General features: G+C 40.3%; 1 protein-coding gene and 1 pseudogene across 4 annotated transcripts; one reads left to right on the top strand and one right to left on the bottom strand.

The window, feature by feature from the left end:
• Positions 1-3,449: 3,449 nt before the first annotated feature.
• LOC140887825 (transcription factor GTE8-like) lies at positions 3,450-8,764 on the bottom strand. Of its 4 annotated transcripts, none has more exons than XM_073295330.1 (11): positions 8,470-8,764; positions 6,990-8,240; positions 6,859-6,907; positions 6,671-6,781; positions 5,391-5,464; positions 5,205-5,271; positions 4,736-4,816; positions 4,549-4,673; positions 4,382-4,448; positions 4,168-4,298; positions 3,450-4,092 (listed from the first exon to the last, which is right to left on the bottom strand). In XM_073295330.1, exons 2-11 carry the CDS (start codon positions 8,172-8,174, stop codon positions 3,892-3,894), a joined length of 2,091 nt encoding a protein of 696 aa, XP_073151431.1. In that variant the 5' UTR covers positions 8,175-8,240; positions 8,470-8,764; the 3' UTR covers positions 3,450-3,891. The 4 variants fall into 4 exon arrangements, with proteins under 4 accessions (XP_073151431.1, XP_073151432.1, XP_073151430.1 ...); XM_073295331.1 differs by having other exon boundaries at positions 8,579-8,764; XM_073295329.1 differs by having other exon boundaries at positions 6,990-8,764.
• Positions 8,765-9,277: 513 nt separating this feature from the next.
• Positions 9,278-26,501, top strand: part of LOC140893270 (prohibitin-3, mitochondrial-like) — a 36,532-nt pseudogene continuing 19,308 nt past the window's right edge.

Raw genomic sequence — 26,501 nt, 5'->3', positions numbered from 1 at the left:
GATAACCCAAATGTCAATACTAAGTCTCAAAGAATCTTATTGCATGCTCTGATACCATAAATGTAGTGACCCACACCGTAATCACCTACTAATCAGAAATTAGGCATGCAATTAAACAATAATCAATCATAATCAGAGATAAAATGCAGAAACTAAAATAACTAAAATATCAGCATGGTAAAACCTAGTGGCTGACCCTGCAATACTTCCTTGGTCATCACCCAATCTCCAGATCTCTAAGAAAACTACCTGCAACTGTCCCGTCAAATGGTGTGTCCAGACAAATAGAAAACAACTGGACGTGAGCATAAAACTCTCAGTACGCTAGTACGGGTAAACATACGTATATGATGCATGCAATGTAATGACCGGGAAATAATATCGGGGTAGAAAGATCAGAATCTGCTCATTCTGGCGCCTAGGACATGAGTTGTAGCCTCGGGAGTCAAACCATTGGACCCAAACACTCACTCCTAACCGGACGTGGACCTAGGATGTCCCCCGAAAAACACTAGAGACGGAACGACCCGTCAGTCGAGTGACTCTCAGTGCCCCAAAACGTGCTAACAAGGGCTGAGCACCCTATAACACCGGATTATCTCGAATGATATCTAATCTCAATATGAAATGCACATGTCACATAATATCTCAAGGCAGTAAAACATGGATTATGCATCCATAATAATCATGTCACATAAATACAACACATAAACATGCATACCCGCTGGCAATCTCAGTCAGTACTTACGTACCTTTCTAAGGCAGTTCCTAGAAGCCCCCATCTAGGTTCCAAGCCTACCATGCAACACTACAATTAATAATAACCATGAATCATCTAACATTCTTAAAAGACCTTAATTAAACTATAGCATACTTCTTATTTGCTATAAGGAGCTAGAGCTATACCTACGTCCGTCGTTAGCCCGCTGATGTTGAATGCCCCAGAGCTTGGGCACAGCCCTGCTATGACCCCTGGACTCCTCGTCAAAGCTCCGATGCTTGGCCGCTACTACGGACACTGTCTGCTAACTATAAAAATACTGCTACCTACTCCAACTATTTATAAAAGAGTCCCGAAGCCCTTAAAATAGAGTCATTACGAGAGAAAAGAGGTTTGGAAATTGTGTGAAAATGAGCTCCTCAGAACCCCTATTTATAAAGCACGATCAGACGCTTTGAACCCCGGATCGGAGGCTCCGATCTGCGCATGCATGCCACGTTCCGATCGGTCCATATCGGATGCTTCGAACTGCACTTCGGAGGCTCCGATCTCATGCATCCAGCTACGTGTTCAAGTTCTATTGCCACGTGCATGGCATCGATCGGACGCTCTGATCCCTCTTCGGACGCTCCGATCGTCCCGTAGCATTCGATCTCATTCGTTGGCTCCGATTTCATCGGACCATCCGATCCCAGTTCAGATCGTCCGAACTTTTCCAAGCCCATATAAGCTCTTTTTTTTTTTTTTTTGATGTTCTGGGTCCGATTTCTTGGTCCAATTAATCATATAAAAATCTCTTAACCATGTTTTATTAAATCTAAATATGATTAGTAAATTAATATTTTAAAATAGAACCGAGCTATTACAAATACCAAGTTGTAACGTCCGTAAATTATTATTAAAAATAAATACAGAGATTTTTTTTTCGACATGGCCGACCCATGCAGAAAACACACGCAAAGAAATCTGCATGAACACACACAGAAATCTGCACGACATAAAAAACTTGCACGCACACACATAAAAATACACACTGTACAAATAAAAACACACACTGCACACAAAATACACAATGTTCATGCACACGCACACACACACACACTTCACACACAAAATACACACTGCACACACCAAACATACACACACACACAGTACACGCACAAACACATTACACACACTAACACACACTAAATTTTTATAAACATGTACATAATTCATCAAATCGCGTATAGATCACTAAAAACTTGTAAAAATCACTTAAAAACTACTATGACTTCAACGATAAATCAAAGAAACAAATTATATTCGCCTCGTTTTGGAGCGTAGATAACGTCCGCAATGGATCCATGCCCATAAAATGATCAAAAACTGCTCGAATCGAACCTTCTTCCTCTACTCACAAATTCTAGCCGCACTCCCCTTTTCCTCTCCTTTCTCATGTTCATGCTCCGCTCTCTATCGTTTTTAATTTTTTTTAAGCGTAAAATAATTACTAATAAAATGAAATTTGCTCTTCTAACTACTTTATTTATTTAAAAAAAAGTTGCTACTCACACTATTAAAAAGTGCTATACTGAAATTTAAAAGTTGCTCAAATCCAATAAAGCAAGTCTCTTTAAAAATTAAAAATAAAGAGGGTTTAAAAAGAATAAAATTTTATTCTCTCGTTACCCAAAATAAACTTTAAATTTTTCACCGTGTCGGGGCATCTTCCTCCAACGGTCACCTCGATCCCATCTCCTGAAAATCATTAAAGCGCTTCACAAAAAGAACGTTAAAATCATTACTTCAAAATTTAAATCATAAAATAAATCAATGAAATAATTTAATTATTATATATAAAATAAATATTTAATTAATAAAATAATTTTCATGCGGTCTAGGTGGTCATTAAAAAATTCTCGGGCGTTAAATTTTTGGGGATAAAATGAAGGAACGATTTGAGTTCACCGGAGTAATAAATTGTGCTTAATTTGCTACTGGTTCAACCATTGTATCCTGAGAAACAGACGTCCGTACATGTTGATCCTCAAGCACCTCGTGAGACGACGAATCTATTTTAAAAAAACTGTACTTTGCTACATACATCGGTTTGGTTTATAATTTTTTTACTATTTCTCGTTCACAATATTATTTTATTGCTTTCAATCATTGTTTTGTAAACGAGATCAATTTCTGTTGTAGTCATATCTTGAATTTATTCTCGTTTGACCAACAAGAGGCAGCAAGGAGGAGAAGAACGACAAGTGGCACCGTTTGGAGAGGAGTAGCGGAAAATTCTGTTGCCGCTTCTGGCTGCCGGAGGGTGCGAAGATGGAGGAAATCAAGGTGGCAATGGAAAATGAGGTGAGCTCCGAAGATGGAGGAAATCAAGGTGGCGATGGAAAATGAGGTGCTTGCCGTGACCGTGCCCAAAGAGGTAGCGAAGAAGCCAGAAGTGAAGGCCATTGATGTCTCTGCTTAAGTCGATGCCTTGGCTTGATTTCATTATCTCACCCGTTGATAAAGAAATGATTGAGCCTTAAATGGGTATTTTTTTAAATTGGTTCACACATCTCGTGGACATAGACTCGTGAAAGACGTCACACAAATTTTTGTCTTACATGATATAATATATCTATTCAAGAGGAATAAATCACATCAAGCTAGGATTTGACAAAAGTTTATAATCCCTCCTTTGTCCTTGTTTTTTCGCCCACATGCACGTGTTTTTTTCCATACATAATTTGAGAACATCATTTGTACTTGGTATAAAATCGATAACAATTATCCAATCCAAAATATTAAATATACACAAGTCATTTCGCCTCTAAAATCTTGTTTTAACTCCATCCCTTCCATATCCTATCCAATCCAATCCAAAATATTAAATATACATAAGCCATTTCGACCTCTAAAACCTTGTTTAACAACTCCATACCTTCCCCCAAAATGTCTCCAACGCTAACATTGGGTTCATATTTATCATGCACAAACTAATCACTTCAATCTCTCCTTGTGTCCGTGGGTAATTTCTTTTTTCCAACGAATTTCGAAAAAGACTATTACATTTGCATGCACCACTTCTTTTTCTTTTTCTTCATTTTCCTTTTTTTACTTCGACCATCAGGTTCTCCATACACTTGCTTCTATGACAGCAGGGTGGCAAAAGAAGAACATGGGGTAAGAGACTAATCAATTTCTCCTTCCTCTACATCTTCCATCACATTTGGAAAACTAGTCAGTTCGCCATCTTCCTCCTCCTCATCTTTCATGTACAATCCAAGTTGTTCCAAAGGATTGCATCCTCCAAAATTGAAATCACCAAACCCATCATGGGTCTGATCTTCAACAAATCGATAGTTCTCATTCATTTCAACCGTCTTCTCCATCTAGATCGGAAAAGAAATCCCATTAAAAACCTGCTAAGATAAAAATCTTGTGGGTAGCAAAAACTCGGGGCTAACCTTGAGTAATGCTTCTCGGGCTGCTTCTCGTTCTAGCTCTCTCTGCCTTTTCAATTCAGCTGCAGCTTCTGCTTCTGCTTGCCTTCGAGAATCTTCCGCAGCTTTGGCTTCTGCTTGCAGCCTAGCCTTCTCTGGTCATTTGATAGAAAATTTGTAAGTTCATTTTCTTCTGAATTCATCTACCAACACAGTTATCAAGAAACAGGTTATTAACCTCTTTTTTTGTGGATCTCAAGCTCTTCTCTTTCACGTCGAAGTTTCTCAGGATCCCCCTTATCATCCTGCAAGCAGCGGACTCAAAAATCGCGGATATGGAGTAACCCTAAGAATGCCAAGATTGTTAAACATCAAAGACACTAGCAGAAATCCACTGCACGATACCTGACCAAGGGTTTTTTCTTGAGCTTTTAAGATTGTGTCTGCAAATCGATTCTTCAGGAGAGCAGCCCTATACAGCTTGTCGGGGGAGACCTGTCTCTCAGCTTGTGCATTCACACCTGAAATGCCTAACAATGACATATAAGAAATGGCAGATTTTCAGTGTCGTTTTGCCATTTCTGATACTTACCGTCCTCATTAGCATCAGAATCATTTCCATGCGGCTTTAGCAGAGAAGTTTGTTCCTGCTGGTCCAACTCACCGACAGATGCTGCAGAAAACCAATTGCACATATGTCAATACCCATGAATGGCTCATGTCACTGAAAAAACTGATCAACACTTGATAAACAATATATCAACTTGTAATAGTTCTGATCCAGAGCAAACATAACACAATGACATCTGTCCTAAAAAATAGCAAATATCAAGACAGATCACCCCAAAATCCCAAAGATGGTGCTGCACAGCAAAAAACATGAAACGAAATAAACTGATGCCCCTAAACAAATTAAAAGCATTGTTTGTTAAAAAAAATGCTGGTTCTAGTAATTTACAGCTTCAAAATCTCTGGCATGAGTGTTAAGACATGGAAATGGAAGATCAAAAAGAAGACCTAACAAAGACATTAGACATAGCAGCAACATAATGACCACTTACGAAGTTCATCAACTGGCTTGTGAACACCAGACTTTTTCTTCGAATCCGCTGTTACAGCAGCATCATCCTGAAACATATATAGGTAAAAATTACCGAGCGAACTTGCGATATAGATAAGATTTTGACGATTCTATGAAAACAAGAATTGAAATACAAAAGGAACAATAGGCTATTGTCAGCAAATACCAATGTTTGTTTTAGACCAGACGAATCTTTGGATAATTCAGATCCCTTGTCAGATGTTGTCCTAGATTCAGGTCCTGCACAATCGAAAAATCTCAGTAGCCTGGAAGAGATAAACTAATAAGTGCAGAATAATAAAGAAACAGATTAATTCAAATAAATCCCAAGAAAAATGGACATTTACGTATAGTAAGGAAGAAAATTTGATCGTTACAAGCATCACAACCTTCGGCATGCGAAAATGTTAGACATTATGCTAAAAAATAAGTAACTATCCAACAACTTTGGGGTGGGTGGTCATTGTTCCAACGTAGAAAGTTGAGGGTAAATAACGCTTGCAGCAAAGAAAATAATTACAGCAAGAAGTTAACCAGAAAAAACTTGGAATGAAAACCATAAGCCTTTTACCACACTACCTTTTGCAGCATTTACTACCACGTTTAGATAACCCACAACAGAATTTAAGACTGACAAGGTCCATCAATCTTCTGATCAACTCATTGTTCTCTTAAATTCACATTTTAAGCAATTAAACTTAGATTGAGCAGCCAAATTGAGAGAAGAAAAATAAAAATATTGTATCAATTTAATAGGACTTGTGTAAATATGAAAACATCATGATTTAGGTAGTTAGTAATTACAAAAGAAAACATGGATAAAAGATGCCCATAGTTATTAAATTCAAGGTCCCAACACCCCTGCCATTAGAGCCCTCATATTTTTCCTTCACTACAGAAAAGGGAAAAAAAGACTTGTACCTTCCAGAAAAGTAGAATTGAAAATGCAATTTAAGATATACGAAGAATCGAGTATGCAACACCCAGCAATGGAAGACGTATGATTAGAGCAAGGGAATACACAAATAGACCCTGAAAGTAGCAAAAGCACTTGTGCTGCTAAATGTAAGATGTTCTTTTGAAAGTATTAGAACCACTAAAAATTGAGACAGATGTAACTTTCTCAACAAATTATGTTGAATTGGAATTCAAAGCAGTAGTCACCTTTATTTAACCGAGCTACCAATGTACCTCAACTCAAGCAAATACCAACCACTTTATAAGCGCCAACACTTACAGGTTCAAGTATGTGTAAAGTTTCAAAAGCCATAAAAAATCAAATAGTTTTTCATGTACGTTTATTCTAACTTCTTGGAACAACCTGACGAAGCAAATACAAAAGCATGCGCCTATACAGCAACAAAATGATGAGACATTAAAACATTAAACCGAATATAAGCTAGCACTGCTTTCTAGATATCAATCCCACATTACAACAGGTTTAACCTGCATCACTACATCTGTAGGCTCCTCCTGCTGCAACTTTACCAATCCGTGCTGGAGGATAGCTTGTTACAGGAGCCATATTTCCTCCAATATCAAGATCCTCATTATATTCTAAAAATGAATATTCCAATTAGAATTTAAGGTGGATAAACACGTAGACCACTAGTTCAAATTTTGATTATTGTTACCTTTTTCAACTTGCAACGATGAATTGCTAAGGCCTGGTTCATTTGGCAGCTGAAACAGAGTAAAAACAATAGAGAAAACTTCAATACCTTAAATCAGACACCGAACTAAATGAACAAAAGAACCTAACTACCTCCATCTCACAGGCTTCAGATTTGGCTTGATTCTGTTGTTTCTCATGCAAATGATCGTTTAAAAGTTTTCGTAAGGTGAACAACGTATCATCGCTTAGAACATCGATATCAATTTCAATCTCATCCTCTTCATTGTCTCTGTCTGAACTTTGTGCCCTCAAAAATTCAATAACATTGTCAGGTAGATCACCGAGCATATCTTCCAACTCTCTACCCAATTCATGCTTCTCTTCATCCGTCATCTTCCACTTAATAGGTGGTTGGTTCAGTTCATGCAATGCTGGGCTAACCTTCCTTTTTTTCGATGGACCAGCTGGCTTAGACATTTCACTTTCGACATGAACCCCCGATTTCTCAAGTGGTGACTGAGAATTATTCACGAGTTTTTTCTCGATAGCTTTCCATCTTAATTCAAAAAACTGACTCATCGTATCAGCCATGAAATGGACATCACTCCCAGGTGGATTATATGTCTTCGCATTGGTAAAAGTCAGTCTAACATCAGCCAGAAAATCCAATGGACTAGCGTACTCACCAGAATTGAACCTGCCCTTTATGGTTCCCAAATCCATAGGGCTTTTAATAACATTAGAATAATCCGGAATGTTTAATTTAACCACATCAACAGGGGTGTTAAACACCCAAGCATAGTCTTGTGACATCAACTTCTTTAATAAATTCTCACATTGTTTCAACAATCTTGCATTGGGATTCGAAGGCATGCTTCGATTTGCTGGTACAAACCTTCCTTTTATACCTTTAACTTTTTTATCAAGCCCAGAACCCAACAAAGAGGATTTTTTGGCAGCACCAACTTGAAACCCTTTATGTTGAGCATTACTGCAGCTGAGTATATCACTAGATGATGACACCATGGTAGAGTTTGCTAATTTTGTCTCCTGCAACTCAAGCTTCTTTTGGAGAAGCTGAATCTGCCCGAGTTCTGATGTCAAGCGAAGTGCTAGATTCTTCCTGTCGAACGAAGATAATTTGGACACTGGGAGAATTTGTACAGGTATGGCAAAACCATTTCTTGATGCAGAATTCAGATCAATCCATTTTCTCATAAGTGCGGCTGAATCCTCCGTAGAATCAATATGATCCGAACTTCCTGATCCTTCGGATTCATATCGGGAAGCAAAACTAGCAGCATACTTTGAGGGAATTCTATCCTTCTTAGCCATTATAGCAGGAAAATGAGCGAACACCTAATCAAAGTTACTTCACCAACTTGTGCACCAATATGGTCTCTGCACGTAACATCGTTGAAAACTCGCATTCATATGTAGACCTCTTAAATTCATTAGAAGGTCCAAAACATAGAATGATTATATTGTATCCACAATAATGCATTATTCCACAAGAAGATTTTAATTCGTTGGATATTTTGTTTTTCCATTTCTGCTAAGTAGATGATTAAACCAATCCAGTAGTTGAATGAATTGTAGATTAAAAACAATAAAAAGAAAAGAATTCGACCTAGTCAGTGAAAGAAATTCTGGGCCCTATCCACTTCTTGTCTCCATATTAAAATCGTAACAGAACACCTAGATAAGTGGCTGATGAGTGAAGCCGTAAGCACAAATACCTTGACACAATCCAAGCAGCAAGTGCAGGCCAGGGAAGAGAAGTGTGTGTGATATAAAGACAATTCAAAAACAAACCCTAGATTGAGGAGATGGAGAAATAAATAATAAACCCTAGCGTACAACAAGAAGAGATCGAAGCGAGTAAACAGAGTGGCGGTGCTTTGGGAGGGGAGGATTTTGGGATTTCAAAATCTCAGACGCAAGTATTTAATCCAACGATCAAAAGGAAAGGATCTTCTAGATATCATAAATTTTATTTATTTTTAAATTAATAATTAATAATATATATTTTTTTTTAAAAAAAAAAATGGTAGGTAGTGTTAAATGATAAGAGAAACACGTATGGGCTTTTTGGGTAGATGAGATCCTAGCATATGGACAATATCCAAATTATGTATCCAACGGTTCGTATTTTTAAACATAGGCCTAATTAATTATATATTGTTGACTTGACAAATAATGAAACATTAGATCTATCATTGGGATATTGCCCATATGCTATGTTGAAATCTACCGGACTTTATGCTAATGTTGTTGGGTCAGTCAACATTAGCCAGCCCAATTGGGTTGGCTCAGCTGGAGGAGATAAGCAAGACCAGACCAAAGGGGTTAGGGTTTAATCTAATCCAATCTTCCAAAAACCCCTCTTTTGAAGATCTCACTCAAAATCAAATCGCAATCACCCAGAAATTCCACTCATGGGTAGTAATCAAGTTGCAGTCTCGTTCCTGACAAATATTGCTCGCGCCGCCTTCGAACTGGCTGGGGCGGCCCTAAGGTAGGGCGGGCCAGGCGACCACCCAAAGCCCCACTTTGAGACGGGCCTTCGATTATTTTTAAAAAATTAGTATTTAAATTAATATGCAAAAAAATTTATAAATGTAGTTATTCGCGCCGTGATCACCTATTAATCAAAAGCTTAAGCATGCATTTAACTTAATTAAAAGAATCATCAGAAATAACACTGGAAAATCTTTAAAAAACAATTAAAAATATTGTTATCAACCATATCGAATAATCCAAAATGTATCAACCCGAATACATCAAAAACAACATCTTAGACAAATATCCCTGCTGGCCATCAGTCGCCTAAGCCCTCCTGGAACCACCCGCCTCTTCCAACCGCAGACCTGCCCCATGGAATAGGGTGTCCAGACACAACAAGGTACGAGACGTGAGCATGATAAGATCAATACGAGAGTATGTGTATACGGTATTATATGTGCATGTATCATGTCACCATTATCCACTTGGTATATGAGCCACCTCCTGAGGCGACGGCGCAGCATGCTATATACCCTGGGCCCGATCTATGAGCTTGTTTCTTGACCTTTAATAAATAGTGATATAACAAAATAAAAAAAAAATCGAGAATAGGTTTTTATGACAAAAATCTTGCTCCAAATGAGTTAAATCAACACAAACATTCATGGTTCACTAACTCTGTTCATTTTTTTTATCTCCTTTCCTCATGCAGCCCGCCAATCAATTTAATTCATGCACGAAAATTTCTCGCAGACCTCCGTTGCATCATAGGTAGACATACCGTCAGGTTTTTCTTTCTTATTATTCAATTAAATCATGTTGATTACTCAGATTGCAGGTTATGAAATTGAGTAATTTTACAAAAGGTAAAATTTTTCTTTTCATTTTTTTTTATTTACTAATGGATTGTTGCATCATTATTTAATTAATTTATATTACACTAATTTATTATCTCTCTCCTATATATATGTATAATTTTTTCCATATTTGACTTTATTATTTAATACTATTTTATATTGTTTATGAATTTAGTTAGATAATTCCATTCTTGCATAAATATTCATCATAAAATGTCAAAAAATGACGACTTTGTTTTAAAAAATTTAGTACGAGTGAATTTTAAATAATATTGGTTGTTGAATAATTTATTTTGAAAAACTATGTAAAATTGTTTCTAATGTGTATGTTCTTTAATATTATATGTTTATAAATATATATATATATATATAACAAGTGCACATGCGTTGCACATGAAAAAATATTGATTAAAAACATGCTTTTGAAATGTAATAATATTTAAAAAAGTTTGAATTACATCATTTTCAAATTAATTTAAAAATCTAAAAATGTTTGGACTTTTTCGATTTTTATACTAAATTATTTTAATTTTCTAAACTCGTCCAATTAAGCATTTTAACACAATTTTATTTTAATTTTTTTTCCTTTCTTTCCTAACCATTGAAGAAATTATTTATCTCAACTAATTCGTTAAATAATATTATACACCTGTTTTTCTAACATTGCGATGGAAAAACAAAAGAAATATACCAAAATCAAATGACTTCTTTAACTGCATTAGAGTATTCATTCATAATTCAAAATTTATTTAAATAGGAGTAGGGAAAAAGGGACAGCAATGCAGAGGAAATACAAGCACAACAAATTTTTTTAAAAAAAAAACTAATGAAAAGGAACGAAATTTCAGAAAAAATAATTTGACAAAATAAATAGTTAAAACAATGAAAAGAAATAGTTATTTAATTTGTTTGCACGTTGCACATAAATTAATTTAGTTTTGAAACATAAATATCTTAGAAGTACAATTCAAATTTTTTGAATAAAAAATACAATTCAATTACTCTTACAAAACGAACGAACTTAATTCCATCAATATTTAATTACAATTTTTTTGTAAATTAGTACGGAGGCAACCATTGTATGAATTGATAACCGTATGATCGAATGATTTGAACTCATTAAACAATATCGTATGCAAATGCCAATTTGCACCAAAAAACCATTTGTCCTCTACAAAAAAAATTTCATTGTTGTTGATCCAACTCAGTCAATCCATGACCAACTCATCATCCATGTCTATTAATACTTATTCACAACCATTACAACATCCACCTCAATTATCATACGTTATACAAAACCTTCAAACCCAACCCCATGCAATTTAATGATTTTTGATCTGACCAAATTACACTGAAAAATATCAAAATCAAACACCAAAAAATATTGAAATATCAGCTTAGAGTTTAACATCTTATCTAGAATGAATAGACAAACAATAAATGGACAATCTATCTTACTCTTACAATGTGTCGTCCAAATATTTACTGATGAAACTGCTTCATGACCTCATTTGATAATAAAACCTGTATGAATGGATCAGATATGGTTCAAATTTATAGATCGCATCCATTTTTTTTTAATTTAGCTGAATTTTTTTTTTTTCAATGGTGACATATAAAGATGAATATTAGTAATTCAATGACATACAACCAAAATATTTAGAATGATGTTAACGCCATTGTTTTCTCCAAAATCAGAACATTAAAATCTACTACCTTAATTAATTATGAATAAAGGCAATATAATGCAAACTAAACTTTGATACAAAGACGTTAAAATTCAACAAACGTAAGATGCAACACAGCTTCTTTAGCGTATCTTATCCCATAATTATCCATTGAACATGGCTTGAAACACATAACTATTTTTTTCAAGTAGCTATTCATGAAATTTCATGAATTTTTCATCTCATTGTTCATTAATATACTTCATTGAAAAATGCATAGAAAAACCAGTATAAAAGTTTTCAAGCCAAGCAAAAACCAAAACTAAATACTTAAATAGTGAAAGCTAAGTTTTGGAGGGAAAAAAATGGATGCAAATCACTCCAAAAAAAAAAATAGGATTTAAACATGGGATGAAAATGATTAAATGATCAACGAAAATAACAAATTGTAGGTTGTTAGACTAAGCCAAAGACAACATAATAAATTAATATTTCAAATTCTTAATAGAATAATATGACCAATGTTATAACGTATATATAGTTTGAAATTCCTATTCTAGACATTTGTATAAAAGACAAGAAAATGCTATAAAAATATACCTGTAAGTAATAACATACAACCTTGACAAAAAACATCTTTGATAGGAAGAATATATTATATATACAATTATAGACTCAACTTCCATGGACCCCTGTTCATCAAAAGTTCTACGAAGATCAAGCAAACATACTGATGCGATTATCATAAAATAGATTCCCGGGTAGTGGGTAAGGGCCCGGGCAAAGAACTCGCAAGCTCGCTCGTCCTCTTGGAGATGAAATCTATGCACCAAAGAACAAGAAAACTCGTAAGTGGAGAGCCGGAAGGGTTTTCGGCATCCCGTTGAAACGTGATTAGTAATGATTTGGTCCAAGATAAGAGCCTGAGACACTCAAAGTAGGCATGGCCGTTTCCTGGCCCTTAAAATAGAAAGTTCGGGTCCCACCAGCTTTCTTTTTCTCTTGTCTTCCGGGAGCCTATTACTGAATGCCCGGCTCCCGCAATTTTACCCGGGCTTCCCCGATCACCTGGGAACCCCCAAACCTTCCCGGGTCCTTAAGACTGCCCGGGTCTTCAAAACCTCCCGGGTTGTCTTACCACCCAGGTCATCTTACCAGGATATCACCACACTTTCCAAAGATAGTTGGGCTAGGATCTGCTCCACTGTCTCGAGAGTTTAGTATCCTTGCGGAGCCCATGAGACTGCCCGGGTTTTCAAAACCTCCCGGACTGTCTTACCACCCGGGTCATCTTACAAGGATATCACCACACTTCACAAAGATAGTCGGGCTAGGACCTGCTCTACTGTCCTGAGGAATTCGTATTCTTGCGGAGCCCGTGAGACTGCCCGGGTCTTCAAAACCTCCTGGGCTATCTTACCACCCGGGTCATCTTACCAGAATATCACAACACTTCCCAAAGATAGTCAGTATAGAACCTGCTCCGCTGTCCCGAGGAATTAGTATCCTTGCGGTGCCCTTGAGACTGCTCGAGTAAAATACAAACCTGACGTCAGCCCTAACTGCTTCGTAATTTGTGTGTCAGAGGCCATGTCAGGGGTCGCTTCAACTTTTTGAGCACGCTTTGCGCATCGCCTTCGTTTATTTAAAAATACACGGTCCAGATTTCTTAGTTCCTAAGAGTATTTAATCCTCGTATCCTTCCATTCCCCTTCTCACCGTCTTCTTCGTCGTGTATTTCCCTCAGGCCTCTTGCAATTCTCCTCAAGCATCTGTCGTCCATTCTTTGCAATCCCATATCTCGCTCTCCATTCTGTAACTTTTTCCTCTTCCCATGTCTACAGGTACTTCTTCTACCTCTGGGGCGAATGCCAAAGGCTCGCCTAGAGACGAGGAGGCAAGTGGTAGCTCGAGCGATGCTCGCTCCGCCTATGCTCTTCCTTCCCACCCTTGCCTTCCTAAGAAAACTTCTCGCCCTCGAACTAAGCCCTCCACAGCTTCTTCCTCCAACTCGAAGGGAAAAGGAAAAAGAAAGACGAAGAACCCTAAGCCCCTTGCATCCGCTCCTCCTTCCCCTGCCCTAGGATGGTACACTTATCTCCCCAGCACCTTATCCCAAGGGACTGCGGAGGAACTGCGCTACTCAGGGGAGATCCCCTTATCTTACTCTTTATTCCGCCCACTACCAGGGAGTACTCATGATACCCCACCAGCGAGCTGCTATACCTTTTTCCGATAACAAATTCGTAGCGGTTTTTGATTTCCCATCCCCCCTTTCTACTTAGCAATTGCTGATTTCTTTGGAGTTCCTGTTAACCAATTCCACCCGAACTCCTTCCGAATTATGGCCTCCACTTATATTATTTTCAAAATTCACAATTTGGCCATCACCCCTCTTGTTCTTCATTACTTTTTTACTTGCCGGTTCAATGAAGGGGCTTTCTCCTTGGCTGCCCAGCTGAACGCCCGCTTTCTTTCCGATATCCCCTCTTCTTTGAAGGGATGGAAAGAAAGATATTTTTTATCCAACCCCTGACTCCTTTTTCTTTTAGGACCGGGTTTATATCTATTCTCCCTCCTCAACCTGAGCTTCCAGATCATTATAAGGTTGAGGAGCCTTATATCCGTAGTTTGGCCTTAGTCAAAAACAAAACCTTTTCCTCCCCCCTCTTACTAAAGAGTGATAATATGATTGCCTACTGGTTGGGTACCCGGGTGGAAGATCCCCTTAACCAGGTGATCGATTCATACGGTGCCCCGAGGGATCAACCTGGTAACGGTCTTGGTTCTTCTCCTTTTATACCTCTAGATTATTCTTATGTGTTGGTACTCATGTGTTTATTTTGGTGCAGACTTGTCGGATATGATGAGAGAAGAATTTTCCCGGCGAGAAGAGGAGAGAAGAGCCGCTAAAGAAAAAGCTCAAACTTTGGCCGAGAGGAAGAAAAAGGCCAGGATGGAGGAGGGAGGCCATACTTCCCAACAAAATCCTTTATGTCCACCACAATCCTCCACCCTTCCCCTTATCCAGTCAACCCCTCTTGCCCCTTTGCCTCTTTCATCAAATGTCGGAGTTTCGGAGACCCGGGTTACGACATTGGCTCTACCCCTGCTGGAATCCCGAGCCCAACTGTCCTTGGAGGACTTGGAAGAAGAGGTATCGCTTTCCCATCGTAAAAGGAAGGCTACCCAGGCACCCGAGACGGTCATCCTGAGTGATTCGGAGGAGAACCCCTATAAGGAAATTCCATCTCCAGCCACTCTGAATCCCTCTATGGTCCCTTAGGAGCCGGGTTGGGAGGTTCATGCTCCCAGTGGCGAGCAGGCCTGCTGCGCCTGAGGTAGCCAGGTGGAAGCTGCTTCCTTAGGGATGGCAACGGGGCGGTCTGGGGCGGGTTGGCTAAACCCGGGACCCGCCCCGCCCCGCGAACCCGGCGGTCCAATCCGGGTTAGACCCATTGGACCCGCCATAAATTAAATAATTTTAAATTTATTAAAATAAAAAAATAAAAAGATTAAAAATTAACAAATATCATTAAATTTAATTTCAAATATAGATTTTTAATATTTAATACAAAAAAAAAATTATTCTCAAAAGTTTAAATTTATTAACTTGTAATTAATTAATATGTATTAGCTACAAAACATTATAATGATTTATTTTTATACTAAAAATATCATAATAAAATAAATTTATTTCAATCCAATAATATTACACATACAAATTATGGATAAAATATTAATTATTTAGTATAATAATATAATTATATATTATTAACATTACATATATATTTTATATTTATATATATACATGAATATTTTAAATTTATATATATATATATATATATAATACTTTGGTGGGGCGGGTCCCATTGCCATCCCTATGCTTCCTGGGGTTCTAGATTCCCTCTTTTCCAGTCGGGGACGGCTTCTTCTAAGGAAGCCAGGATCCAGAGCTTATTATCCCTGAGGATCATTCTCTACTGTCGGCCCGCGGTGTTACCTTCAAACTCTCCGAGGGTATCTCACATGCTTATACGGTAGACTTCTATCTCTTACACTGTAAAAAATATTCTATCTCCTGTTTTGACCGTTTGTAATTTTTGAATGCACGGCTTATGCATGCTAGCTAACGCCCTGGATGAGGCCAATTCTATCCTAGTCAGGGAGAGTGACAGGAGTGGTTCCTTTGAGGAATGCATCACTCAGCTCCATCTACAGATGGCCCGTATGCAAGAGATCCACGAGTCAGAAGTTCACTCTCTTCGGGGAACACTAGAAAGTTCCCGGGCGGACATGGATCAAATTGCAAGAGAGCTGGAGGCAGAAACTGACTGAAGCCCAAGATCGCCGTTCAGGAAAAATTCAATCCTTTCAGGCTCAGTTAAAGAAAATGTTAGGGGAGCTTTTCCTGGCTCGGGAAAAAAAAGACCTGGCTCGAGGGGAGGCAGGGAAACTTCAGGCAACCGCAGAGATAATGCAGGATAAGCTGACGGTGGCTCGTACGGAGGCGGACCTGTATCACTCTCTATTCACAGAGGCTGCCGAAGCTTTGGAGGAACACTCTGGTTCCGAAGCTAAGTGTAAGGAGTCTTTTCTTTCTTCCAAGGAATTCGAGAAGATAGTGATAGACAAATCTTTTAACTTATTCGCTCAAGGCTTAGACCTCTGTTCTGCCCAATATGAAGCTACCGGGCTAATGCAAGAGGGGGTACCAGACTTCAATCACGCCATTGCTTCTCTACCTTTGGATTCGGCGGAAGGAGAGGAAGCACCCCAGGCAGAGGCAATCCCCTCGGAACCCAAGACCTAGATCACTTTATTTTTTAGAAGATAGGTAGCTTCTTTATGTAATATTCCAAGTATTGCAAACATCATGATTTTTAATTAATGAATGTTAAAACTCTTCCTTTTTACTCTGTATTCTGTATTGCTTTTAAAATTTTTTTACTTAACCAGTTACTGGCCTTCTTTGTAATAATATCCCAGGAAATAATTGCCTTTATAACCATCAAGGAAGGGCCCCGGGTTTAAGTGCTCGTGCATTACCCCGGGTTTTGGGATACCAAGGTGATAAATCGCTTGGGTTTTAAGGCGTCAGGGTGGTAGATTTCTTGGGCTTAAATGCCATGGGGTTTCCATGGGCTTGAAGTACCAGGGTGGTAGATCGCCTGAGTTTTAAGGTTCCAGTGTGGTAGATTGCCTAGGCTTAAATGCTCGTGAATTACCACAAGCTTGAAGTATAAGGGTTGGTAGATCGTCTGGGTTTTAAGGTGCCAGGGCGGTAGATCACCTGGGCTTAAATGCTCATGAATTACCATGGGCTTGAAGTACCAGGGTGGTAGATTGCCTGAGTTTTAATGTGCCAGGGCGGTAGATCACCTGGGCTTAAATGCTCGTGAATTACCACGGGCTTGAAGTACCAGGGTGGTAGATCGCCTGAGTTTTAAGGTGCCAGGTTGGTAGATCTCCTAGGCTTAAATGCCATGGGGTTTCCATGGGCTAGAAGTACCAGGGTGGTAGATCACCTGGGTTTTAAGGTGCCAGGGTAGTAGATATCCTGGGCTTAAATTCCATGGGGTTGCCATGCACTTGAAGTACCAGGGTGGTAGATCGCCTGGGTTTTAAGGTGTTTACAATGGAACAAAATGTACCATGGGGTTGCCATGGGCTTGAAGTACCAGGGTGGTAGATGGCCTTAGTTTTAAGGTGTTTACAATGGAACAAAATGTATCTTTATTCATACAACAGTGAGAAATATAATTTACAAGGGAGATTGTGTTTAAGAATAATAAGACTTAAGATGCACCGTGTTCCAGGGCCTCTGCAGGGCCTTGCCTTGGCTATCTTCCAGATACCAAGCATTTTTTCCAATCCTTCGAATAATTTTGTAGGGTCCTTCCCATTTTTCTTCCAGCTTTTTCACCTCTCCTTCCAGGTTAACCTTTTTTAACACCAGGTCTCCTATCTGAAATTCTCGGGGCTTGACCTTTTGGTTGAAAGCCTTCATTATCCTGCCCCGATAGGCTTCCATTCGTACAGCGGCCCTTTTCCTTCTTTCTTCAATCAAGTTCAGCTCCTGCGTCCGGACAATGGTTTCCCCTTCCTGGTAGGCCTGCACTCGGGGGGATATTTGTCCAATCTCTATTGGTAACACGACCTCATACCCATATACTAAGCCAAAAGGTGTCTCTCCCATGGCCGTCCTTGGGGTAGTACGATAAGCCCATAGTACACCGGGAATCTCCTGCACCCAACATTTACCAGTACCAAAGAGTCGGGTCTGCAAAGATTGGATGATTGTCCGATTGGTTACTTTGGTTTGCCTGTTGCTTTGGGGATAGGCTACTGAAGTAAAGGCCTGCTTTATACTCATCTCAGCGCACCAATCTTTTATCCTCCGTCCCTGGAATTGCCTCCCATTTTCCGAGACCAGCTTCCGGGGTAAACCGAATCGGCAGACAATGTTCTTCCAGATAAAACCCAACACAACTTGATAAGTGCATTTTATGCACTTAATTTATATATTATTTGGCTTGGATTTTGTGATGTATCGAGTGGATATTATGCGTATTTGTTGTTGTTTTTGTGAGTTGCAAGGATTTGGAGAAAAATAGCAAGAAGAAGTGGAAGGATGCATTATGGAGTATCAAATTCAGAAAATTATTGGGAATTATTGACACATCAAAATCCGATCTCACCGTTCCTAATATAGTTTAGGATGTTTTGAAGCTTCTGTCAAAATTTCAGCTCAATCCGACGGTTAGTTTAAGAGATACGATTTTTTGAAAATTGTCGCGCGTTGCAGAATTGGACATGTGAGAGCAGGGCACGCCCGCGCCGTCCCTGGACGTGAAAAGAAGTGTAAATTCGAGGCTCAGGCGCACCCTCGCCACTCTATTGCGCGCCCGTGCCGCTTTGTGTGAGAAATTGGCAGATTTTTGCAACTTTAAAACTCTCGATTTGTCGGGCTTTTTTTGACGGGTTTCGAGGACATATAAAAGAGATTTGAACACAACATGAAAGGGAGAGAGCCGCCTGACAACACAACACAAATTAAGAGAGCTTGATCGTGACAATTGGAGAAAAAAAATCTGTGCATCAACGTGAAGAATTTGAAGAACAAAGGAGAAGATCGTCGATCGGACACGGCGTCGAATATTCGGATTTGTTTTCTTCCTTTCGAATTTGTTATCATTGAATTGATGTCTAGACTTTTGAATATGACTGGTGTTTATCTATTTTTGATCATGAACTAAATTTTCATAGTCTAGGGGTTTGATGTAGCCTGGTTGAGACACTTTTACGAATTGTTAATTTTATTGAATTGAATTCTCCTAAATTAATTGTTTTTCTAGCTTTGATTGTTTTTCCAATTACTTGATCACTAATTGAATTGTTACACTTATTTGAAATCATTGCTCGGGAGAGGGGATTTTGAATAGGATCATTAGAAATTACACTGTTAATTGTTTATATAGCTCGGAAGAGTGTATAATGTTAACGGAGCTTTAGGAAAAACATCGTTTTAAACATATCACTAAGACTAGATTTTTAATAGGGATATTTAAATTGAATCTTAGTTGATACACATTATTTGTTGCTCGGAAGAGGGAAATAATATAATTAAGTGTTTTTGGCTATTAATTGAATGAAATTCATGAAAATAATTTAATTAGGAGTAGTTGTTGTCGAAACCAGGTGAAATCAAAACCTCTAGACCATTTTTCTCTCATTAATATTATTCGGAAGTTGTGTGTGAGTTTTTATAAAAGTTCTGAATTTTATTTTAAGTTGTTGTTTGATTTTCTAGATAAAGTTTAGACTATTTTAATTACAAGCACTGATTATTTTCAATTTACTCCATGTGGGATCGACACTTGATTCATTCACTATATTAAAACTTGACACTCGTACGCTTGCGAGCAATTTTCACAACACAACTCCTTCAGTGATTTTTGCCAAAGACTCAGCGTCCACCCACTTAGAAAAATAATCCACCGCAACCAGTAAGAATTTATTTGCCCGAGACTATAGGAAAGGGTTCCACAGTGTTTAGGCCCCACTGATCAAATGGGCAAGACGCCCACACCGCATGTAGTTCTGCTGACGGTTTGTGAGAAAATTTCCCAAACCTTTGACATCCTTCACACATTCTGACCGTCTGCCAAGCATCCTGCTGTAGGGTAGGCCACCAATATCCTGATAATAAAGTACGCCAGGCCAGGCTCAGAACCCCCCCGTGATCTCCACAGCATACTTCATGTACTTCTCGGAGTACATAACTCACTTCATCCTTAGGCAGGCATCTTAATAAAGGACCCTGAAAAGATCGCCGATACAATTTTCCATTGACTAGGGTAAATTGAGTTACCTGTCTTTTGAGCTTCCGGGCCTGTACTTCTCCTTTGGGAAGGATCCCTGCTTGCAAGAAATTGACGAGAGGAGTCATCCAGGATTCCTCCAAGGCTTTTTCTTCCCATTCTTCTATGGCCATCACCAACCCCATTTGCTGTATCACCTCCCGGACATCGATACTAGTCAGAGAGGCTGCCATTTTGTCCAAGTTGTCTGCCTCAGAGTTATGCTCCCGGGGAATTTGCTCTATTCTCCAGCTATAGAATTCCCCTCCTTGTTGCTTGATGAGTCCTACATACTCCTGCAACCTCTTCTCCTTGATGCTAAAGGTTCCTTGGACCTGCTGCACTACTAACTAGGAATCAGAATATACAATTACATGCCCGGCTCCTGCTTCCCGGGCTAATTTCATCCCTGTGATCACTGCCTCATACTCCACTTCATTGTTAGACTTAAAAGGTTGTAGTCTTACTGCCACTTTAGTTTTCTCTTGGGTGGGAGAAATCAAGATCATGCCTACCCCGCTTCCTTCCAGACCGCTGGCTCCATCCACAAATACTCTCCACACCTCCTCCTGGCCGAAGTTAATAACCTCGGTCAGGAAGTTTGATAAAGCTTGCGCCTTGATAGTTTCCCGAGGATGGTATTCTACGTCGTATTCTCCCAACTCCACTGCCCACTTGACCAATCGTCCTGAAGCATCTGGATGGGTCATCACCCGGCCCAAAGGGCTATTGGTCAGGACCATGATCGGGTGAGACAGGAAGTAAGTTCTGAGCTTTTGGGCTATAAGGATGAGAGCCAAGACCATTTTCTCCATATCATGGTATCGAGCCTCAGGCCCCTTCAGGGAGTGGCTCACATAGTAAACCGGTTTTTGATCCCCCCCCCCCCTTCTTCCTTTATTAACACTGTGCTTACGGCGTACTCCGTTGTGGAAATATAAACCCACAACCTTTCTCCGGTCTTGATCTTAACCAGGATTGGCAGATTTTCCAGATGTTCCTTCAACTCCTGAAAAGCTCGTTCACAATCTTCACTCCATCCGAACTTCTGAGCTTTCCTCAATACCTGATAGAAAGGATGACTCCGGTGGGTAGACCAAGCAATGAACCGGGACAAGGCGGTGATTCTCCCAGTCAACCGTTGTACCTCCCTGATGGATGAAGGCGAGGGCATTTCTTTTAAGATCTTTACTTTCTCCGGGTTCACCTCTATTCCTCTCTCGGTTACTACGAATCCCAAAAACTTCCCACTCTTAACCCCGAACACACATTTAGCTAGGTTAAGATTCACCCCGTACCTTCGCAAGGTACCAAAAGTTTCTTCCAAGTCAGAGATAAAATTGCCCCGGGTCCGGGACTTTACCAAAATATCATCCACGTAGACCTCCACGTTCCTGCCCAATTGTCTTCGGAAAACTTTGTCCATCATCCTCTGATACGTGGCTCCTGCATTTTTTAACACGAAAGGCATAACCACATAACAAAACGTTCCTCCGGAAGTGACAAAACTGACCTTATCTTGATCCTCTCGAGCTAAAGGGATCTGGTGATATCCCTGATAAGCATCCATAAAGCATAGCAGCTCGAATCAAAAAGTGGAGTCTACTAATTGATCAATCTGGGGCAGGGGATAACAGTCCTTTGGACATGCCTTGTTCAGGTCTCGGAAGTCAATACACATTCTCCACTTCCCTGCGCTCTTAGGTACTAACACCACGTTAGATAACTAGGTAGGAAATTGTACCTCTTTTATGTGCCCTGCTTCCAGTAGCTCTCGGACTTGATCAGCAATGACCTTATCCTTCTCTGTCCCAAAATGCCTTTTCTTTTGCTTAATAGGTCGGGATCCTGAGACGATATTTAGCCTATGCTCAGCCAAGTGAGCTGGGATCCCAGTTAGCTCTTTAGGAGACCAGGCAAACACATCCATGTTCTGGGTTAGACAGGCCCTTATCTGCTCAGCCAAAGTGAACTCCAAGTCCCGAGCAATCCTGGCAACCTTCCCTGACTGTCCGGGCACTAACTCCATCTCATCATATTCTTCTTTCATTTCTCCCACCGCACATACTTCTTCCCGCCTAGGATCGTCCCTTCCTTCTGTTCCCCGAGCTTTCTTATTATCCACTCGGATGGTATCAGCATAACACCGCTGGGAAGAGTGTTGATCTCCTTTTTTACTTTGCCAACTTGATTTCCTAACGGGAATTTGATCTTCTGGTGATACACAAAGGCAACAGCCATAAAAGCGTTTAGGGCCGGTCTCCATAAGATGATATTGTAGGAAGATGGGGCCTCTACAATGGTGAAGAGAGTCATGACGGTCTTTTTTATGTCACTCGATCCCAAGGTGATCGGTAACCATACTTTCCCACTAGGCCAAACTGTGTGACCCGCAAACCCATACAAAGATGTCTTTACAGGATTGATCTCACACCCCTGCAAATCCATCTCCTGGAAGATGACATTCACGAAACTCCCGGATTCTACGAACACTCTTCTTACATCATAGTTGGCAACTCGAGCCCGAATGAGTAAAGCGTCATTGTGAGGTAAACATACTCTTTCCAAATCCCCCGGTCCAAAGGTGATGACAGGACAGGGATCTAGCCTCCATGTTTCCACTCCCAGGATTTCTCTTTTACTCCAAGATTTCCAGCCCTGTTAGAATCCCCATCCGTAGATCCCCCTGAAATCATGTTAATCACCCGCTTGGAAGGTCCTTCTTGGGATTCTTTGTCCGGCCTTCGAGGCGTAACCTCCCGGGTATTTGGGGGGTCAGGCCTATTGAGTCATGGGGCGGTATGCCTTGGTAACCAGGAGGGTCCCCGATGCTTTTTCTCCACGTGTCTTGTCTCCTCTGGTACAGGCCGTTCTGCTTCCATTATGAGCCTCCGACACTCGCTGGTGTTGTGGGTGTTCACTCGATGAACTGAGCAATATTTTCCCAATCTTTTTTGAGGTATTGGTTTGGTATCTTCCTCACACAGATGGACCCCTTGATCCCGGGTTATCATGTGAGGAGCGTAAGAAAAAAGTCTCCCCAATTGATCCTGCCTTCTTCTTCCTTGACTACCCTGGATTCCCTTTTCCTTGTTCCCTTCCTTCCTGTATTTTCCCTCTTCTGCCGCTGGGCTTCCTCCATATTGATATACTTCTCGGCCCGAGCCAAGAGGTCCTCAAAGTACCGGGGAGACCTCTTGACCAAAGACCGAAAGAATTCTCCCTCTCTAAGTCCCTGTGTGAAAGTGGTGATTTTAGTCTCCGGAGCTCACGCAGGTACCTCCAGGGCTATCTTGTTGAATTTCTTAATATAAGCCCTCAAAGACTCCTCGCTCAGCTGCTTTATCTCAAAAAGGCTGAGAGTAGTTTTTTTACACCGCTTGTTGCTGCTGAAGTGTTGTAAGAAAACTTCCCGAAATTCTTTGAAAGTCTTGACACTACCCTCCTCCAAGTTCTCGAACCATCTTTGAGCGGAGTCCACCAGGGTGGTCAAAAATACCTTGCACTTGATTTGATCGCCATAACAATGTAACATGGCCACATTTTCAAATCGATTCACATGCTCCTATGGATCGGTACGACCATCATACTCCTTGATTTTGGCAGATTTAAAATGGACCAGCAATGGCTCCTTGATGATCTCCGTGGAGAAAGGGCAACCCAAGCTTTTGACCCGCGAAGATTCCAGCGGGTTCGTATTCTCCATCTTTTGTATCTTTTGCTTCAACACCTCCAGTTCTCCCGCCATAGTAATATTCATAGACCCAGCATGTGAATTCCCCTCCTCTTCTAGATGTATGATGCTTTGTCTTTCTTTGTTCTTCTCTTTTTCGGGTCTCAGCTCCTGTACTTTTTCTCCTTCTAGCTCTTTTTCTTTCTCCTTCCCTTGGCCATCCTTTCCTCATCCCCGTTGTGTAGCCAAGACTCTTTGTACTGCAGCGTCTACCATATCGTTCATTTGTTCTTGAATTGCGGAAATCGCCCGATGAGAGCCTTATGCATCATCAATGATAGTCATATCTACGCCTTAAACTCACTTTCCCACAGACGGCGCCAATGATGCGATTATCATAAAATGGATTCCCGGGTAGTGGGTAGGGGCCCGGGCAAAGAACTCGCAAGCTCCCTCGTCCTCTTGGAGATGATATCTATGCACCAAAGAACAAGGAAACTCTTAAGTGGGGAGCCGGAAGGGATTTCGGCATCGCCACTCCGATGCTTAAGTCAGGTTAAGATGTATGAAGTGGGCTTAGAAATTTGAGAGAGTGAGTGTGTGAAAAATGATAGTGATAAGTGATAATTGATGTACCTTGGTCAGGCGCAGGAGCCTGGTATTTATACTCGCTGGCCCAGGTTATTAATGATTATCTGGTATGGGCCAACTGATGGCATTTAATGCGATAGGACGGTTACCACGTGTTATTAGACACCCCATAACCTCTGGAAGAAACCCATACCATTGAAACGTGATTAGTAATATTTTGGTCCAGGATAAGAGCCTGAGACACTCAAAGTAGGCGTGGCCGTTTCTTGGCCCTTAAAATAGAAAGTTTGGGTCCCACCAGCATTCTTCTTCTCTTGTCTTCCGGGAGCCTATTCCTGAATGCCCGGCTCCCACGATTTTACCCGGGCTTCCCCAATCACCCGGGAACCCCCAAACCTTCTTGGTTCCTTAAGACTGCCCGGGTCTTCAAAACCTCCCGGGCTGTCTTACCATCCGGGTCATCTTAATGATGTGATTATCATAAAATGGATTCCCGGGTAATGGGTAAGGGCCCGGGAAAAGAACTCGTAAGCTCCATCGTCCTTTTGGAGATGATATCTATGTACCAAAGAACAAGGAAACTTGTAAGTGGGGAGCCGAAAGGGTTTTCGGCGTCGCCACTCCGATGCTTAAGTCAGGTTAAGATATATGAAGTGAGCTTAGAAATTTGAGAGAGTGAGTGTGTGCAAAATGATAGTGATAAGTGATAATTGATGTACCTTGGTCAGGCGCAGGAGCCTGGTATTTATACTCGCTGGCCCGGGTTATTAATGATTACCTGGTATGGGCCAACTGATGGGACAGTTACCATGTGTGATTAGACACCCAGTAATCTCAGAAAGAAACTCACACCGTTGAAACGTGATTAGTAATGATTTGGTCCAGAATAAGAGCCTGAGACACTCAAAGTAGGCGTGGCAATTTCCTGGCCCTTAAAATAGAAAGTTTTGGTCCCACCAGCTTTCTTCTTCTCTTGTCTTCCGGGAGCCTATTCCTGAATGCCCGGCTCTCGCGATTTTACCCGGGCTTCCCCGATCACCCGGGAACCCCCAAACCTTCCTGGGTCCTTAAGACTTCCCGGGTCTTCAAAACCTCCCGGGTTGTCTTACCACCCGGGTCATCTTACCAGGATATCATTACACTACCCAAAGATAGTCGGGCTAGGATCTGCTCCGCTGTCCCGAGGAATTAATATCCTTGCGGAGCCCGTGAGACTGCCCGGGTCTTCAAAACCTCCCGGACTATCTTACCACCTGGGTCATCTTACCAGGATATCACCACACTTTCCAAAGATAGTCGGGTTAGGACCTGCTCCGCTGTCCCGAGGAATTAATATCCTTGCGGAGCTCGTGAGACTGCCCGGGTCTTCAAAACCTCCCGGGCTGTCTTATCACCCGGGTCATCTTACCAGGATATCACCACACTTCCCAAAGATAGTCGGGATATGATCTACTCCGCTTTCATGAGGAATTAGTATCCTTGCTGAGCCCGTGAGACTGCCTGGGTCTTCAAAACCTCCCGGGCTGTCTTACCATCCGGGTCATCTTACCAAGATATCACCACATACATATGAATATGTAGATAGAATTTGTTCAAGAAAAATTCGAGCGTATTAAAGAAAGTGAATTCAAAAAGATGAACTTGAAACTCAAGGAAAAAATACTACCATTATTATCGATCTCGAGATAAGAGTTACACTTCTATCTTATCATTTTATATATATATATATATATGATTCAAAATAAATGTTACTTAATTACTGTTTCCCCTATTGTTTTCAACCAGTGATTTTATAACCGAAACGGTAATCGAATCGGTAAATCCTTACAAAACAGTTCGACCGGTTCGACCGGACTGTCCGACTGAGATACTGTTATATTATATAAAATAGTAATATAATATAGTAATTGATGTATTTTAAATTTTTAAATCCTTAAATATGTTCATATATATTAAAATATATATATTTATCAAATTTTAAAATCTAAACATCAACACATAGATAA

Source organism: Henckelia pumila, chromosome 3 (assembly GCF_033568475.1).
Source record: "Henckelia pumila isolate YLH828 chromosome 3, ASM3356847v2, whole genome shotgun sequence".
NCBI classification, from domain to species: domain Eukaryota; kingdom Viridiplantae; phylum Streptophyta; class Magnoliopsida; order Lamiales; family Gesneriaceae; genus Henckelia; species Henckelia pumila.
Note: the sequence above shows the minus strand (reverse complement) of the source record. Positions and strands in the feature narration are given on the sequence as shown.

Coding starts and splice junctions, on each gene's coding strand:
- LOC140887825 (XM_073295329.1), bottom strand. CDS start 8,174: ATGGCTAAGAAGGATAGAATTCCCTCAAAGTATGCTGCTAGTTTTGCT. Junction 5,465..6,670: donor CTACAGATGTAGTGATGCAG/GTTAAACCTGTT, acceptor TCGATTGTGCAG/GACCTGAATCTAGGACAACA. Junction 4,299..4,381: donor TGAGATCCACAAAAAAAGAG/GTTAATAACCTG, acceptor TCAAATGACCAG/AGAAGGCTAGGCTGCAAGCA.